At 35.2% G+C, this 19,684-nt stretch overlaps 2 protein-coding genes across 2 annotated transcripts in view; one reads left to right on the top strand and one right to left on the bottom strand.

Annotated features, from left to right (window-relative positions):
• Positions 1–19,684, bottom strand: part of LOC100375013 (ER degradation-enhancing alpha-mannosidase-like protein 2) — a 198,572-nt gene that overhangs the window by 140,671 nt on the left and 38,217 nt on the right. The window lies entirely within an intron of this gene.
• LOC144354714 (uncharacterized) overlaps positions 1–19,684 on the top strand; it is a 90,775-nt gene that overhangs the window by 45,621 nt on the left and 25,470 nt on the right. The window contains exon 2 of the mRNA XM_085500029.1: positions 3,304–3,511. Coding sequence (XP_085356155.1) covers positions 3,368–3,511 — 144 coding nt within the window. The 5' untranslated portion in view covers positions 3,304–3,367. The remainder of the gene's footprint in view (positions 1–3,303; positions 3,512–19,684) is intronic.

Genomic DNA, 19,684 nt, shown 5'->3' on the forward strand with positions numbered 1-19,684 from the left:
AAATTTGATTAGTGGTTCTTGAGATAACGGTGGAACATCTCTTTGTCGTTAGTTGTTCCAGTTAGTGTGGAGTTATCAGTCTCAGCAATATCTGTTTCACTAATCAGCACACCTGTTGCAGTTACCATGGGTACAGTTAAGTTGTCAGTATTGGCGTTATTTTTAGTATCTTCATTAGCATTACAATCGTCTATGCACACGTCAAGTCTTTTGTCTTTCCCTGGAAGTGTGTCAATCGAGTTGTTTTCAATTTCAATAGTGTTCATTTCTAGTGATTGATTTACATCGTTACATTGTGACTGGTTTTTATTTTCTTCAGTATCCACTAAATGATCCGTGGGTATTACAACATTGTCCTTAAGAATATCTTGTGATTCATTTGCGTTTTCATTACTTTCCACTGCAATCTGGCTGTCAACTGTTGGAGTTTGTTTTGTTCTTGAGTTGTCTTTACAATTTCGTTTAATGTGACATTTTTTGTTGCATCTATAACATGTAACATCATCAGTTGATAAATATATACGGTAGATCTGTCCCCCATATGGCACATTGATTACGCCATCGAGTTCACCATCATTGCAGATCATAAATACTTGTCGGCGAAAAGATTTAACATGTTTCAATGTCAGTTGTTTGCAGCCCAAAGGGATTGACCTGATAGCACTAACAGTGCGACCATAATGTGACAGTTCAGTTTTCAGTAAATCATTCGGTAGAAACAGAGGAACTCCCGATAACACAACTTTTGTTGCTGGCTTAACCAGGGGCTCCACATATACACTAGAATGCCCAATAGCAAAACCAGTAGGGCACACCTTTTCAACTGCTTTCACAGTGTCAAGAAAAACAGTGACTCTGCTACTTACTCGAGCTGCAGCAATAATATTTTGTGGTGCAAGTGTGTTTGCAATTGCCTGTACATAAGCTTCAATGTCCACACCATAAAGAGATTCGCATTTGATCCCGTGATTAGGTGTTAATCCAGTAAACAGGTTATCACCATTATCAGAAGACAACATGGCGGCCGCCATATTGGAAATCAGCTGTTCGCGGACCTGAAAAGGGCCACAAGATAAAACACGACTATAATACGTCAATCAATGATCTGTAAACTACAAAAACGTACCAAAATGTTCAGTTAATGTTCACGGATATGGTAGTTCACAGATTTAAATCCAAAGGTGCAGCAAAAGCGCGAAAGAAACGATTTTTGCAGGTGCTCTTCTCAGTGACGTGTACGCCCATACATACATACATACAGACATACAGACAGGGTAACTGCAAAGACTCCCTTTTGTGCTTCACACACGGGAGTCAAAAATCATTTGTGGATAAGATTATTTATCGAGTTTTTCATTCTTACTTTCAAACTTGTACATGAACTAGTTGGCATTGATGTACACTTCTATTCCAAGTATAAGTGTACATGATTTGGAACATTTTTTTCATTGTTTAAATGGCAATGTATGTTTGTGTAGAAAATATACAAGATATTTGCCCTATGTACACATATATATTGTATACCTAATTGTTTACAACTACCATGGTATCAACGTTCACATGTAAATTCATGCCATTCAAGCTAGATGAGGGTGCCCACATTCTAAAATTAAAATTTTGTCATCATGCAGATATGAATATTCAAAGTGAATTGCAATACAGGCTTTATAATTACCAACCAAATGAGTATAATTTATTTGGAGCAAAGCAGAGTAAAAAAAAAGTACTCGGATAATATTGGAGATATGTGACATAATATCTGGGAACTCAATCTCTGAAATGGAGATTTTATATCTGTGGACATTTTTATATACAACAGAAAAAGGAATTCAAGGAGCTGACAAGAATAAATGGTTTCGTCACTTAGAATTCCAACGCATCATGATTTTAGACCTAATGTTTTCTAGCACAACTCCTGTACTTATACTCCTGAGTTGACAAATTTACATGGTGCATGAGAGTGTTTAATGGTCATGAGTGTATCCTTGTATTACATATTGCAGAAGGTGGGAATTCAGATGGTTTCTCTAATAGAAATATCAGAACATTGAGGTTGTTCACTTTCTTGCAGGCTTAACTACATGGCGCCATGAGTATAGAAAAAGAAAGAAAGCTGTTCTCAGCTTTGTTAATATCTGTTTAAGGTCTCTACTCATCAAGAAGAGGAGAAGTCCGGCTCCTAAGCTTCTTATGTAATTGGCATTGAATAAAGGATTAATATTACACAAATGTACATATTTAGAACTAATACTGTAACAGCCTTTCAGTCGTAGGCTTTGTGTTCAGCAATGGCAATTATTTTTTGATCACAGAAGAGTGGAGTATGTAATTCACAATGGTTTTCAGTTGAATTCACCTTCGATCATGCAGACTTAATTTTTTGTGAAACTGACGAAAGCAAAGAAAGGGAATATTTACATAGTAATTCATTAGTCAGCACAGCTGAACTAGGTTTTATTAATTTTACAGTGCCTGTGAAATGCCTACCTACACATTCATCAATGTTTTTGGTTTCTGTTGCCCTGAAATTTGTAAACATACTAAAAATTAAATCATCTTAAATTTGAAGAAAAAATTCTGAGATGTAGCCATACCCCTTTCCTGTTGCAGTCAACTGTTTCAGGTTTTCTGACTTCTCTCAAAGTGAAACAGGGATGCCAAAGGTCAGACAAGGGGGAAGCCATGCAAGTGCCATGCACTGGATACCATAAAAACTTGTAAAACCATTCTATAAGTGTGTGAATTACTAGTATGCTTAATGAAAATCGTGATGTCTTCTAGGAATTAATAGAATATTTCATATTTTTTATGTTATGTTATTGTATTTCTCGGGAGCAAAATATTACCACAGTCAGTATCCCAATAAGTAATCACTAACATAAAAAACTGACTACAACAAAAGTCTAGTTACATCTCAGTATGAATCACCCTAAATTTTGGTTAACCGCCTTGTCTTTCATTATTAGACGATATCAACGAAAGTAGCCCAAGCAAATGCCGCAAATTTATTACAAAAATTTGACAAAATTATCCACCAAAATATGAAAAAAAAACATGAAGCGAAGTAATTCATATGCATTAAATTCATTAAGAAAAGCTTACAGACAAGGTAGATATATGCAATATTATTATTATGCAATAACATTTTTAAAAAGAGTTAAAAATAAAACTGGATAAATATTTGAATAAATAATTAATTTAGTGATAATAAAAATCCATAGCTTTCATCAAACAGTACTGTACTGTTCAGTAACTAATTGCACATACAAGTTTATAATGATATATCAATTTCTAATTTTACAGTGCACTCAATTAGTTCATGTAGTGGTTGAGAAGAGATCCTCGAGAAGAGCTTTGTGGACAATGCATGTGTGACAATGATGAAGTTAACCTTATTATCCATGTTCCAGAATGGATATATCGAACAGGAAATGAACATTCACTGAGGCTTCAAGGACCAGATGTGAAAAATGTCAAGGAAAGCATTATTAAAAGAGGATCACTACAGAAGGTAGATAGTCATCAATGCAGTTCATTCATTATGGAGCTTGTTACGACAAATGCACTAGTGAACATGTCCATGGACTCCAATACAAGTAGTAATTCAACAGACAGTAGTGGAAATGACTCAATTCCCATTCCCACATTAGTGTTAATAGCAATCCTTGCGTGTATCATCATGCTGACTATGATCGGCAATGGACTTGTGTGTGTCAGTGTCGCTAGATTTCAACATCTTCAGTTCATTACTAATTATTTTATCGTTAGCTTGGCGGTAGCAGACTTCTTAGTTGGTGCAATTGTTTTACCATTTTCAATATCTGTTATAGTTCGAGCAAACTGGACATATGGAGTATGGTGGTGTAATGTATGGATTTCGCTAGATGTCACGTTGTGTACATCGTCAGTATGGCACTTGTTTATTATTGCGTTAGAACGGGCATTAGCTATTATGAAGCCGCTATGGTACCAAAGTAAAATGACAATTAGAACAGCCGTGATTTTGATCACCGCTGTATGGGTGATTTCAGCTGTCATATCTATACTGCCCATAATGATGGGATGGAATACAAAGAGTGGAAATATACAGAACATGGACCAACCGAACCAATGTCGTTTTCACACAACACCCTTCTATTCGTTTGTGGTGGGGATCATTGCATTCTGGATCCCCATGATTGGGATGTTGGTACTACACACATCGGTGACCAGAATCGCACGAAAACAAGCGATGCAAATAAAGAAACTACACAACACCTTGCAAAACCCGACTGAGAAAAAATCACCATTCAGTAAAAGTGAACGCAAAGCAGCTATGGCACTTGCTATTATCATGTGTTGTTTTCTTGTATGCTGGGGACCATATATTATATACTGGACATTGGCGGGTGTTAGTCAATGGCACATTTCAAGTACAGCACTGGACGTTATCACCTGGTTGGGGTATATTAATAGTACACTTAATCCATTCATATATGCCTTTTTCAATACAGAATTCCGTAGAGCATTTAAAATTATGATAATTCCAGGTAGAACCAGGCGTAACAGTATCAGAAATAAACACAGAGCTGCATACCAACTTTAAAACAATATAATAGTGTGTGTTTAAACTTCTAAAAAATATTAACTTTCAATCAGTTTTGTATCAGGGAAGCTCAGATTACTAGGACAATATTGGATTCCTGGGTTCTCTGGTTGCTTAGCTAACATGAGGGTTTAGAGGCTGTTGATTAACTTTGTTCACTTCCGGTCCACAGGGAATGAAGTCTTAGGATCGTAATTTAACAGGCATTTTGATTCTGTATTGTAGGCATCCACGTTCGTAAAATATAAAAAAAATATGATTTTTTTCATACATGCACAATCAAGTTTAACAAAATATAATTTATAATACCTTGGTATAATTGCATAATTTTGAATATTTATGTAAGTTATACATTTTGTACCACTATCAAGTAATTCTAAACTAGGATTAGACATTCAACTAAATAAACAATATGCGGGTACCAAGTTTTACATCATTTGAGCAAACTATTGCTATGATACAGAATAAACAATCTAAAAACAGTTGAGCTAAATAGCCAATTAATATGCACAGATTTATTTCAAAATATTTATTAGATAGTAATCTACATGAACAAAATTCATGTTTCAATCCACTTGAAAAAATTCATTTGAATGTAAATTAGCTAATTAAACGGAACAGATTAATTAGAAACTATTATTAGACAATCAACTGCACATATGTTCTGTAAATTTTAACCCATTGGAGTAAACGATCGTTAATATACACACATTGATAATCAGCTTTTATTAGATTATGTAGCAAGTTTCAATGTATTTGTACAAACAGTAACATAACAAAATGAACAAATCTGATTGAGGTCCACCCAAGGTGTTTACATTAAATTGTCTTGCCATTTTTAAGAAAAAAGCTAAAATATCACTTTTTTAACGAGATTTACAAAAATACTCACTAAAATTAGAGAATTGAAGGTAACATCACAAAATAAACAAATCAAACATGTGAAATATTAAAGCAATTTGGCTTGCTATTTTCTCAAAAAAAGCGATAATATCAGTTTTTACTAAAACTGATAAAATTTTTCACTAAAATTGAATGTATCATAACAAAATGAGCAAGGGTATCTAAGGTACATTTGAAACAATGATTATGAAACCCATACAGCTGTCGGACGATTATTAAAAAGAAGTCGAAAATGTGAAGTTGTTGGCAATAGACAATAAGTAATATATAGATTCGCTGGAAAGCGGAGCTTAAAAAAATATGAACTAAACAGGCTCAGGCAAATAGTCACTTAATATAATAGCTAGGGAACTCGTTTATTAATCAAGAATGTAAATTAATTATTATGTATGATAATAGATAACATAATGATAATATTTATTGTAATTGTATCTTCATTGGGAATTGGACATTGTAGTACAATGAAGTAAAAATAAATACTAAATTTACTAATGAATTCTTATTACAAAAGAATTTATTAAGAAATAGGAAGCCTTATTTTTCTAACAGCAAGATTTTTAAAAGTAAGGCTGAGATAGTGTGACATCTCCATATAAACAATCAATAGCACAATAGTGACCAAATATTTGTGTTACAGCTGTTACAAACTCCACATAATGAACTGGAATACCCCCTAGGAATACCTTGCTAAGGAATACTCATGGATATACTTTATAATTAATTGAACTCATTCCCACAGTTATAGAGTTGAATCAAACATATACTCAAGAGTCCATATACTAATACTTAAATTCACGGTAACAAAAATAAGTAGTCATGAATTGGATCAATCCTTGATTTCTATTAAAGTACATTTTCTATTAAAATGATGCCATATGTTGTTGACTTGTGTAAGTGGCAGCTACCATTTTGTTTTTATTGATATATATATATAGTGTAGATACGAAAGTTGGTTATTCCAAAACAAAAGTGCTCAATACAAAGTATATGTAGAGTGGGTGAATACGGTGATAGAGGAATTAATACACAACTACATGAATATTGATCAATCCTTGATTTCTAAGTACATTTATATACATATAAATATATATCTTTTCTAAGTTTGAGATGGTTTTATGTATCTGTATATTTCTACTGCATATAGTGATGCTCTTCGTTTCACATCTAATAATTATGATAGCTAAGATTTATTTTACATTTTATGATATTATATATTATATATTCTCTGTTTAATGTTAGCAAGAAATGTGCTTTATCTTCAAGTTCTTTATCATCATTTCCAGTGATGCTAAATGTGCATTGGGGAGGGGGGGGGGGGGGGTTATTGACAATAAAACGTTGCATAGTTGTGTACTGATAAGCAATTCATATTATTTTAAATCGAATATAAACATCGATAGGATTAGACTCATAAGTTATCACATATTTTACTTGTTCATGTTGTACATGTATGAATTGAGGAACAAGAAGAATTGGTCGAGGTCCTCGATTTAAGGGACATCTATTTTTGTCAGAACATCACTTGCACTACAATTCGCTTTAGAATTGTATGCAAGTGATATTCTGACAAAAAATAAACGTTCCATTGATAATAATTCAAATTTCAATTTATTTTGCTAACAGAAGATGTAAACACATAAACATGGTGAATATATTTGGTGGATATTCTTTTTCAAATTATTGATTTAAGATGTTTTTGTTTAGGCTTTTAAGGGACTTCTACCACACTATACATGTATGACGTGGAACCAAGCTTCTACTACTTTGATCATGTATAATTTACTTCAAATTTACCTTTTCAGCGCTGTTGTCAAGTCATTTATTATTAGTTTTTCACAACATAGTTCTATTTAAAGGTGTTGTACTGCTTTTGTTTTGGGCTGAATAATTTTTTTATTGCAGCAATCTATATGTATGTTGCCATTAAAAATATATGAAGTGTTTGTAAAATGAAAAATAATGTATATCCATACATACTGATACAACAGAACCAAATGAATTTGTGATATAATGGTAACCAAAGGCTTTTTCATGAAAATGTGAAAAACCGAGGCAGTCAGTAGGTCTCATGAACAATTGGGTACAAAATATACACCTCCCTTTGTGTCACAAGGTGTACACTCAGTATTAACGCAGCAAGCAGGGAAAACAATTCTTGTATAACAGAAAGAATGTGAAAGAAAAATATATTGCAAAATCTGTGTATAACTCATTCATTCATTTATTTATTCATTCATTCATTCAATGAATGTAATTGTCAGAATTGATAGACATTGCCAGCTGGCGACAGAATTAGCACATAATTCAATCTGTTGTTTTAATGGTGGATCTAGTACACCGTAAAGAATGCAATGCATAATTTATGCTGTTATTATAATCACTTTAAGGAAGTATACTCAGCACAACTTATCCAATAATGCCAGTATTGTGGCTTGATTTTAGTGACTTGTTACTGCTGTGATGTTAAGAACTAGACTTCTCAAGCTTTTAAAAATATGGAGCTAAGCTATTTTTTGGCTGTATTTATGAAATAAAGTTTTGTTTCAAGCTTTTACATGGTTGTCTACAGGAGAGTTTTATAATTGTAGTGCAGGATCTATAGAGACAGAGTTGTTTATGTAGCAACTGAGTATATTGATGAAGTCAGTACAACATACTGGTAGATGAAAACATTGTAACTGACTGGTTCTGATTTAATACGCTACTGAATGCAATTACAGATTCTCAACAACCAATTAAAGATTTTGTTATCAGCTGTTTATTGTACTTTTTTTTTACTCATTAAATGCAATCATTAAAAATAAATTACAGGATGTTTCTGGAAGCTGACAGTTGTCAAATTTGTCTGTCTCCTATAATGTTGATTGATAGTATAAATCAAACAGTCTTTATCAGTTTTACATGCATACATGTTGTGGGTTAACAACTAGATTACAAGATCATTACAAAATCATTGTGGTAGCCAAGCCAAGCCGAGCAATGCACATCCGTGAGACAAAATGCAGTGTAACCCACAAAAAATTAGTTTGGTTCTGGCTGGTGAGAACATGTCAACTAAACTTCATCAAATGAAATATTGTATATTGTGGACAATTATTTCTACTTTCTGTATCCTAATGGTATTGACCCATATTTTTTTGAATTGATAAAGTATTTTTTAATTCGACTTGAACCTCTTTTATGATAACTAAATCAAATGGAATGAATAAAATAAAAAAAATGAAAGAAGAAGAAATTTTTTTATTAAATTTAAAAGTACCTTGATTTGAAATACAAACCTGCATTGAAATCAAAACCACATAGCTACACATTTAGAACATCATGATGTTTTCAGATCAAATTTTACACATTTTTAAATATTATTATTTCTTGAGAAACTTTCCGGACAATTATTTCTACTTTCTGTATCCTAATGGTATTGACCCATATTTTTTTGAATTGATAAAGTATTTTTTAATTCGACTTGAACCTCTTTTATGATAACTAAAATGAAAGATGCACACAATATACAATAACCTAACATAGTTGTGGCAAATTTATTATTTTATGTTACACAATATTTCCATGACTGGTTTGTTCTGCCACGCCCTCTATAGTCACCACCCATTAATTATGGTAATGAGTAATGACTGAATTGTGAGCTGCAAACCAATAGCAGCTTTTGATCTGTTCTATACAGCTGTGATACACGCATGATGATGACACTTTGAATTCTTTGCACAAGTGCATGTCTACTTTCATCTTAGCTGTTTCACTACACTACCTTTAATATTCATTAAATGCAATGAATATGCCTCAGAATAGACAGAACATGGTAATTTTGTGATTGAAAAAAATAGTTATCATAAACAATCAAAGAAAGCTTAGAAAGAACTCCTGTGTGGTGAGAGTATTGAAGACACATTAAAAATTAATTCAAAATTACTTGTACTTGAGATATTAATGGAATAGCTGAAAACTAATTATGTAAATCAGATAACTGATATGAACAGACTTGAGTGTAAAACTAATAAGGCCTGCGTAATGTAATATCTATGTACCAAGTTTAATTGAAATGTGATTAGAACAAAAAAACTATGAATTATTATTAGAGAATTAATATGAACAAATTTCAACCCAAAATTAATCGGGCCTGTCTATTGTTCTAGAGCATTTATGTACCAAATTTTATTCAAATGTGATGATCAGTAATTGAGATATCAGTGTTAATTAATTATTTTAATTAGGTGATTAATAGGCATAAATATTATAAACAAGCAGCCTCTCGGCTGAGATAGCTCTGCTGTTATCAATGCACATTTCAATTGAAGAACAGAAGATATCATTAGAAAATGAACAATATCTATAGTATCAAAACAATCAGAATTGCGGTTTTCAACAATAAGTGGAAAATATCACTTTTTACCAAAAATTACAAAAATACTCATCAAAAATAGAGAATTGAAGATATCATCATGAAATGAACAAATCTGAGTTAGAACCACATGTAATACCTATATATGTAATATCAAAGCAATTGGACCTGCGGTTTTCAACAAGAAGTAAAAAATATCACTTTTTACCAAAAATGACAAAAATATTCACCAAAATTAGAGAATTGAAGATATCATTACAAAATGAACAAATCTGAGATAGGTCCACATGTAGTACCTATATATGTAATATCAAAGCAATTGGATATGCGGTTTCAACAAGAAGTCGAAAATATCACTTTTTACCAAAAATATTTACCAAAATTAGAGAATTAAAGATATCATTACAAAATGAATAAATCTGAGAGAGGTTCACATGTAGTACCTATATATGTAATATCAAAGCAATTGGACCTGCGGTTTTCAACAAGAAGTAAAAAATATCACTTTTTACCAAAAATGACAAAAATATTCACCAAAATTAGAGAATTGAAGATATCATTACAAAATGAACAAATCTGAGATAGGTCCACATGTAGTACCTATATATGTAATATCAAAGCAATTGGATATGCGGTTTCAACAAGAAGTCGAAAATATTACTTTTTACCAAAAATATTTACCAAAATTAGAGAATTAAAGATATCATTACAAAATGAATAAATCTGAGAGAGGTTCACATGTAGTACCTATATATGTAATATCAAAGCAATTGGATTTGCGGTTTTCAACAAAAAGTGGAAAATATCACTTTTTACCAAAAATTACAATAAATTTCATCAAAATTAGAGAATTAAAGATATCATTACAAAATGAACAAATCTGAGATAGGTCCACATGTAGTACCTATATATGTAATATCAAAGCAATTGGATATGCGGTTTCAACAAGAAGTCGAAAATATTACTTTTTACCAAAAATATTTACCAAAATTAGAGAATTAAAGATATCATTACAAAATGAATAAATCTGAGAGAGGTTCACATGTAGTACCTATATATGTAATATCAAAGCAATTGGATTTGCGGTTTTCAACAAAAAGTGGAAAATATCACTTTTTACCAAAAATTACAATAAATTTCATCAAAATTAGAGAATTAAAGATATCATTACAAAATGAGCAAATCTGAGAGAGGTCCACATTTAGTACCTATATATGTAATATCAAAGCAATTGGACTTGCGGTTTTTAACAAGAAGTTGAAAAAATCACTTTTTACCAAAAATGACAAAAATATTCACCAAAATTAGAGAATTGAAGATATCATCATGAAATGAACAAATCTAAGAGAGGTCTACCCAAGGTACATATATACATCAAAGCATTCAGGCTTGTAGTTTTCATGAAGAAGTCGAAAAAGTAAAACATTGACACGGACGACAGATGACGACAGACAATCACTCATATGATAAGCTCCGCTCAACAAAGTCGACAGCGGAGCTAAAAACTAATTGGGTCGCTGCATAGTCATAGGTTCATTGAAATGTGATGATGAATACTCTATAAAAGTTTCAATAAAATCCTAATTAGTGGTTTTTTATATATCAGTGGAACATTCATGGGAAAAATTAACTAATTATGCGAATTAGGTAATTAATATCCACAATTATTTACCCTAAAACTAATCAGGTCTCTGCATAGTCCTAGAGGATCTATGTAGCAAGTCTCATTGAAATATGATGATTACTACTTGAAATATGAAAAGCTGAAAATTAATTAATTATGCAAATTAGGTAATTAATATGTACTGATATTACACTAAAAACTATCAGGTCTGTGCAATGTCCTATGACATCTATGTACCAAGTTTTTTTGAAATGTGATGATTAGTACTTGAGATATCAGTGGAAAAGCCAAAAATTTATTAATCATTATGCAATGATATATCAGTGGAACATTCATGGAAAAAATTAACTAATTTTATAGCTGTAAACCCTCACTTTCAGAGTTACCGGCATGCCAGGAAAAAATGATATCAAAGAAAGCTTAGAAAGAACTCCCGTGTGCTGATAGTATTGGAGACACATTAAAAATTAATTCAAAATTACTTATACTTGAGATGTTGATGGAAACGCAGAAATTTATTATGCAAATAAGGTAACGAACAGATTTAAGTGTAAAACTAATAAGGTCTGCACAATGTACCAAGTTTCATTGAAATGTGATTAGAACCAAAAAAATATTAATTATTATGCTAATTAGAGAATTAATATGAACAGATTTTAACCCAAAATTAATCAGGCTGTCTATTGTCCTAGACCATTTATGTACCAAGTTTTATTCAAATGTGATGATCAATACTTGAGATATACAGTATTAATTAATTATGTTAATTAGGTGATTAAGAAGCATAAATATTTACCAAAAACTAATATGGTGTATAGTCCTAGGTTCATTGAAATGTGACAGGTACTCTTGAAAAGTTTCGTTGAAATCCAATGAGTGGTTTTTAGACATCAGTGCAACAGCCATAGAACAGCAAAAAATTAACTAATTATGCAAATTAGGTAATTAATAGGCACAATTATTTATCCCAAAATTAATCAGTTCTCTGCATAGTCCTAGAATATCTATGTCGCAAGTCTCATTGAAATGTGATGATTAGTACTTGAGATATCAGGTGAAAAACTGAAAATTAACTAATTATGCTAATAAGGTGATTAATATGCACAAATATTTACCCAAAACTAATTAGGTCTCTGCACAGTCCTCAAGTAACTATGTACCAAGTTTCATTGAAACGTGATCATTATTACTCGAAATATCAAAATCTGAAAATTAATTAACTATGCAAATTAGGTAATTAATATGTACTGATATTACCCTAAAAACTATCAGGTACCAAGTTTTATTGAAATGTCATGATTAGTACTTGAGATATCAGTGGAAAAGCCGAAAATTGATTAATCATTATGTAAATTAGGTAATTAATAATATTAACAGATTTTTACCCAAAACTAATCAAATCTGCGCATTAGTTCAGAGCATCCATGTGCCAAGTTTCATTGAAATCCAATGAGTGGTTCTTCAAAAATCAGTGGAACAGTCATAGAACAGCTTAAAATCAGTTAATTATCATGCAATTTAGGTAATTAATATTCATAGATTTTTACCCAAAACTAATCAAACCTGCATATTGGTTCAGAACAACCATGTGCCAAGTTTTATCAAAATCCAATGAGTGGTTCTTCAAATATCAGTGGACCAGTCATGGAACAGCTTGAAATCAGTTAATTATCATTCAAATTAGGTAATTAATATTAACAGATTTTTACCCAAAACTAATCAAATCTGCGCATTAGTTCATAGCATCCATGTGCCAAGTTTCATTGAAATCCAATGAGTGGTTCTTCAAAAATCTGTGGAACAGTCATAGAACAGCTTAAAATCAGTTAATTATCATGCAAATTAGGTAATTAATATTCATAGATTTTTATCCAAAACTAATCAAACCTGCATATTGGTTCAGAACAACCATGTGCCAAGTTTTATCAAAATCCAATGAGTGGTTCTTCAAATATCAGTGGACCAGTCATGGAACAGCTTGAAATCAGTTAATTATCATTCAAATTAGGTAATTAATATTCATAGATTTTTACTCAAAACTAATCAAATCTGCGCACTAGTTCAGAGCATCCATGTGCCAAGTTTCATTGAAATCCAATGAGTGGTTCTTCAGATATCAGTGGAACAGTCTTGGAACAGCTAAAAATCAGCTAATTATCATGCAAATTAGGTAATTAATATTCATAAATTTTTACCAAAACCTAATCAGCTCTGCGCATTATCCCAGAGCATCTTTGTACCAAGTTTCACCAAAATTTGATTAGTGGTTCTTGAGATAACAGTGGAACAAAGAAAGTGACATACATACATACATGTAGGGAGTACAGTGAAAAAATAAATTATTCCAAATAGCTTCATTGACAGTATGACTTTGTTACTCAGTCAAAAAGAAACAAAACAAACAAAAAATTGAACAAAATTGGTTCAGTAGTTTTCAAGATATCGTATGTTGAATGTACTGAAAAACGTGCATTTTTGGTAAAATTGCTGGAAAAGTCGTCAAATCAAGCATTTTCAAGTTTTAGACCACTGATAACACCAGGAAAATGTAATCTGGAAAGATGTTTTTTTTTTGTTAACAACAGCATTATACTTGTTTTAATAAAATTTAACTAAGTAGTCTCTTACAATACACCACAATCTGCACAGAAGACAGGCAAAGTTTGACAAAATTCAGCTTTTTTGGGTGTGGCACCGTTTAAAATTGGCATATTCATGAAGTTTGGAGACCTGTAACTCAAAAATTAAAAACTGAATCACAGTAAAATTTTGGCTTGGTGATGACATCAGTTTATAGACAGCATAAACGGTATGTTTTGATTCATAGCATCCTTACTTTTGTGGAGACAGTTTGTGCAAAATTGAAATAAACATTATTTTGTCTTTTGCAAGGTGGTGGCCATTTTGGATTTTCAACACTTTTGAATGTAAATTAACATTCAATACTTAGAGTCTGCTTTATTAATAAGAAACCTTTATAATATTAAATTAATATTATTCAACTATTCAATTTTCATATTAAAATGAAATTTAGGGGTTAGGGGTGACCAAGGCAGTTTGTTGGGGGGGTGCACGCAACTTAGAAGGAAAAACCCATAACTATGGGTTGACTTTTATTTCTATCTCATAAGATTTGTACATTTAATTATAAAATGTGTAATTAGTAAACAATTATACATGTAAATCACTGGGCTATACAAAACAAACCCACCCCCTCAATCAACATTGAGGTGAACATGTCTTGTACGACAAGCATATTTTAGCATAGAAAATTTATATTTAACACCGAATAATTACACTTTAGTTTTCTGCAAAAATTTTCAGCCTATAACTTTATGAAAAGTACTTTGTTTTAAAATTGCTATACAGTGCATCAATCCTGGATACGTTGTCCACTTTCCATGCCCTCAATAAAGAGTCCTTTGGAGCGATGTGAATTTCTGTTAAAACAAATTTTATGTCAATGTTATTGATGTCATTACGTGATGGCCATCTAAATGAGTCACCAGTTTTCCTCTCCAGACAATTTACTGTTACAGTGGTAGAGTCAGAAGAAACCCCTATTATTTTGTGACTATTACAAAACATTTGTAATTGTATGTTAACGCACTGAAATGTGCACTCTTTGTCTCCCACTCCATTGACCTTTATCAGTCAGCTAGCTCACTTCCACCCTTGATTATGTCACTCGTATTTACTTTATAGATCATTCCCTAGTTTGTGCTATTTTAGTTAGTATCCCATGAACCATCATGTGTTTACATTTTGCCATCTTAGCCAATCACGTTAGTGCATCCACGGCGTCCCTTAGTCTTGGCTACTCTCATCGCATCATTCAGTTCCTGCTTTCATACAGTGAGCATCGTTTAAGTTATCAGCTACAAAAATTTGCACTCTTTTCCCTTGTCACCACTCAACAAATTCGCCATGGGTAAAGCTGCACGAAAGAAGACTAGTATATCCAGTAACTCCGGCGCTGCTCAACGACCTGGCAGACCACGCCGTAATATCCAGCCGCCCGCACGTTTCACGGAACAAACCTCGACGCAAAACCAACAACAAGCCGCTGTCCAACAGATCGTCGAGCAAACAGATTCCTTGGCCGCTACATCTGAGTCATCTCTACCGAGTATGCCAAGAAACTTCACCGAGTTAACCAACATGATTCGCATGCACTCCCAGGCAGCCGTTGCCGAGTTCCAAGCCTCCGTATCCAAAGAACCAAACAGCGCTGAACCAATCGCAACTCCACCAACAAGCATTCCAGTTTTCACCATTCCCGATGACCCAGCTCAAAATCAACTTTCGCCAGCATCCACCACCGGCAACGCAACATACAGTTTAAACACACCCACCGATCACAATGTCAACACAGCTATTCAGCCATTTTCAGTCAACGGTACAAACGCGCATGCGCAATTCCCAATGCAACCAACAAACAATCATACAACTTCCGCTTTCCTCAACTCCGCATCGAACCAGCCTGCGTTCCAAAACAACCACAGATCTAACCTGGTAAACAACGCAAATGGGATTTTCACGAACCAAACGCCATGGCAGACATCACCGTTCAACATACCCAACCTCGCCGTACCTCCAGAGCATTACAACCTACCATTTATCGAACAAGCCACACTAAATGCAGTCAGCACCCCAGGTAAATACATTGACCTTTCCGATTTTCACCCCGACGTAACCTTGCCGAACTCTGTAACTACAAATCGTAGCTACATCTCATCAGTCCCTTCAGCCGCCTGTCTCACGACCCAATCAAAGGAAAAAGAAATCGACACTTTTGAATCATGGATCGAATGCTACCTTGCATACGCAGCCTACCGTTCATTCTACTTCCTGGAAGACGCCATTCCCTTGATGAACTATGCTAGACTTCTTGCCCCACGGGCAGCGACCTATAAGCCAGAAGCGTGGCTAACATATGATAAACAATTTCGATTGGACGCTGGTAAACACCATGGCTCATCTACCCGGTCGTGGAGCTCTCCAAATACATTCCTGGACCACAAGAATTTCCAACAAAAACCACACCTGATCGTTCCAACCTGTTTTGAGTGCAAATATAAAGGACATGTCAAATCCGAATGCCCTCAACGTAGATCATCCAACCCATATTACTGGAGCAACCAACAACAACCTAGCAACATAAACAGACAAGTATGTCGTGACTTCAAAAGAGGGTCCTGCAGCAATCCATGTACCAATGGCCGCCAACACTCATGCTCTGTCTGTCACGCACCCGACCATGGTGCCCACACCCACCAGCAGCAACCCTCCAACTCAACTCGAAATTTTTTTCGTGGCCAACAATTCAACCAGCCCAAGCCATTTCGTCCAAACGACGCTGCCAACCGAAATAGTTTCAACACTGCAAACGTCAACTCCAATCAAGCTTAACGAACTAGCACTAGCCCTACACGACCACCCAGACAAACCATTTGTGGCATCCATACTCCTAGACATTTCGCGTGGTGTAGACCTGGGCTTCACAGGCAATCGCTCTACCAGACAAACTCCAAATGCCAAGTCTTCAGTCAAACACAAAGACATCGTCTCAAAAGCCGTAATGAAAGAGGTCAAACTGGGACACACTATTGGACCATTCTCCGAGCCACCCTTTCTAAACTTCGTCACTAACTCCCTCGGGATCAGGCCAAAGAAGACAGGTGGTCATCGACTTATAATGGACTTGTCCCAACCAACAAACAATAGTGTAAACGACTTCATACCAAAGGAAAACTATACTTTGGTCTATGCTCGCGTTGACGATGCCATCGCCATGATCAACAAACATGGGCCCGGTTCTCTTCTTGCGAAAGTAGACATCCAACATGCATTCAGACTGTGTCCTGTGCGAAAACAAGACTGGCATCTACTTGGGTATAAGTGGGACGGCCATTACTACTTCGACCGCGTCCTTCCATTTGGCCTGCGTTCTGCACCTTTCCTATTCAATAGGATCGCCACAGCACTCGAATGGGTAGTCAGACACCAAGCCAAAACAAGTGACATCATACACTATCTCGACGACTTCCTGGCCGTCGGCCCACCCAATCATCAATCCTGTCAACGAAGCAAAGACATAATTCTAAACACTTGCTCCACACTAGGCATTCCCGTTGCTGCCAACAAGGTCGAAGGCCCATCATCCATTATTACCTTCCTCGGCGTTGAATTGGACACAGTCGACATGGTCATCCGCCTACCAGCCGACAAACTTGAAAACATCTTATCTACTATTCCACTGTGGGCTAACAGATATCACTGCTCTAAACGTGAACTCCTATCACTAATTGGAACTCTGAGCTTCGCATGTAAATGCGTTCCTGCGGGAAGACTGTTTCTAAGACGAATGATAGACCTCGCCACCACTGCTTCATCAATCAACCAAATTATAATCCTTTCCAATGACTTTCGCCTAGATCTCCAATGGTGGTGGGAGTTTCTTCCAAACTGGAATGGCTCCGCCCGCATTCTCGCAACATCATGGTGTCTGACCCCAAATACGAATCTCTACACAGATGCTTCATCTGTCATTGCCTGTGGGGCCTTCTACAACAAGCAATGGTTCACCCTGCCCTGGTCACCGGACAAATGTTCCATCAACCCTCCCCTCTCAATTGAATGGAAGGAACTTTTCCCTATCCTAATTTCATGTCTAATTTGGGGCCACCTTTGGCACGGGCAAAAAATCATGTTTCACTGTGACAATGAGGGAATCGTCAACATTTGGAAAAAAGGCTCTTCGCGATGTCAACGCATCATGTCGCTTGTGCGTGCCATCTTCTTCACCGCAGCTAATGGCAACTTCCACGTCATGATAGCACATATTCGTGGTACTAACAATTCAATTGCTGACTCTTTGTCTCGTTTGCAGATGAAACAGTTTCGCCAACTGGTGCCAGACGCAGCAACAGAACCAGTAACACTACCAGACCTCGACAGCTACTATCCACAACAGTAACTAGACTTGAGCAACAAGCCCACCAATTCATGCTTCATCGCCTCTCGGCAGCAACACGACGCACCTATTCATCAGGTCAGTCCAGATACCGTCTCTTCTGCCAACAACACAGGATAACGCCCGTACCCGTGACACCGCGGCTTGCCACTCTATTCGTCACACATCTCCCCATGGAGGGTCTAGTCTACAAGTCAATCAAAGTCTACCTTGCCGCTATTGTCAGCCTCAACGCAGAAACTGGACACACCGAGGACATTGCATCTAACAACATGCTGCGCCATGTACTACAAGGTATCAAACACGATCACGGTAACCCCATTCGCCCAAGATTGCCAATCACAATGACACTAATGCGTAAAATCAAGAATGCACTCAGGTCGCACCCTGCGATTCATGTCAATGACAAACTAATGCTGTGGTCTGCGTTCACCTTAGCTTTTTTCGGGTTTTTACGAGTTAGTGAGTTCACCGCCACATCAGCTTCAACATTTGACAACGATGGTACCCTTCTCGGCTCAGACGTACTGCTCACAGACGATCTTATCGTCACCATTAAAGCTTCTAAAACAGACCCGTTTCGCCGTGGCCAAGTTGTCACCATTGCACCTACGCAGTCATCTATTTGTGCGGTTCGCGCGTTCCGCAACTACAACCCGGCAGCCCTCAACGCACCAGCATTCTGCTTCACGAATGGCAAATTCCTTACGCGTCAAGCTGTAACATATCACCTTCGTGACCTACTCCTTCGTGCAGAAGTTCCAAATGTGTCTAATTACACCAGTCACAGCTTTCGCAGTGGTGCAGCAACAACAGCCGCCGAGGCCAACCTCCCTGACTGGCTGATAAAAGTCCTAGGACGATGGCGTAGCGACGCATATCAGCTGTACATTACCACGCCAACTGACATTATTCGTAAAGTACCAGCAACGCTTGCTCAACATCGCTGAACATTGCTAGAACTTAACATCTCACCAATTTTGCAACTGGCAAGCAGAACACTTGTGCTTATACACACACATGCCTCGATCTTGTCATTTATTATCTGCATGTGCTTTACATAACCATCGCATTCATATGTATTCGATTTATTTTACTTGTATTTTCTATTTTGTAATCTTGTAATTTTTAGATACTATTCGATCTTTTGTAGTTTTAGTTTGCATTTGATTCTAGTTTGCTTTGATTTATTCATTTACTCAAATGTTTGTGTACACCAATTTAGCCTAAAAAGAAAACTGA

This window comes from Saccoglossus kowalevskii, chromosome 6 (assembly GCF_978046115.1).
Source record: "Saccoglossus kowalevskii chromosome 6, keSacKowa6.1, whole genome shotgun sequence".
NCBI classification, from domain to species: domain Eukaryota; kingdom Metazoa; phylum Hemichordata; class Enteropneusta; family Harrimaniidae; genus Saccoglossus; species Saccoglossus kowalevskii.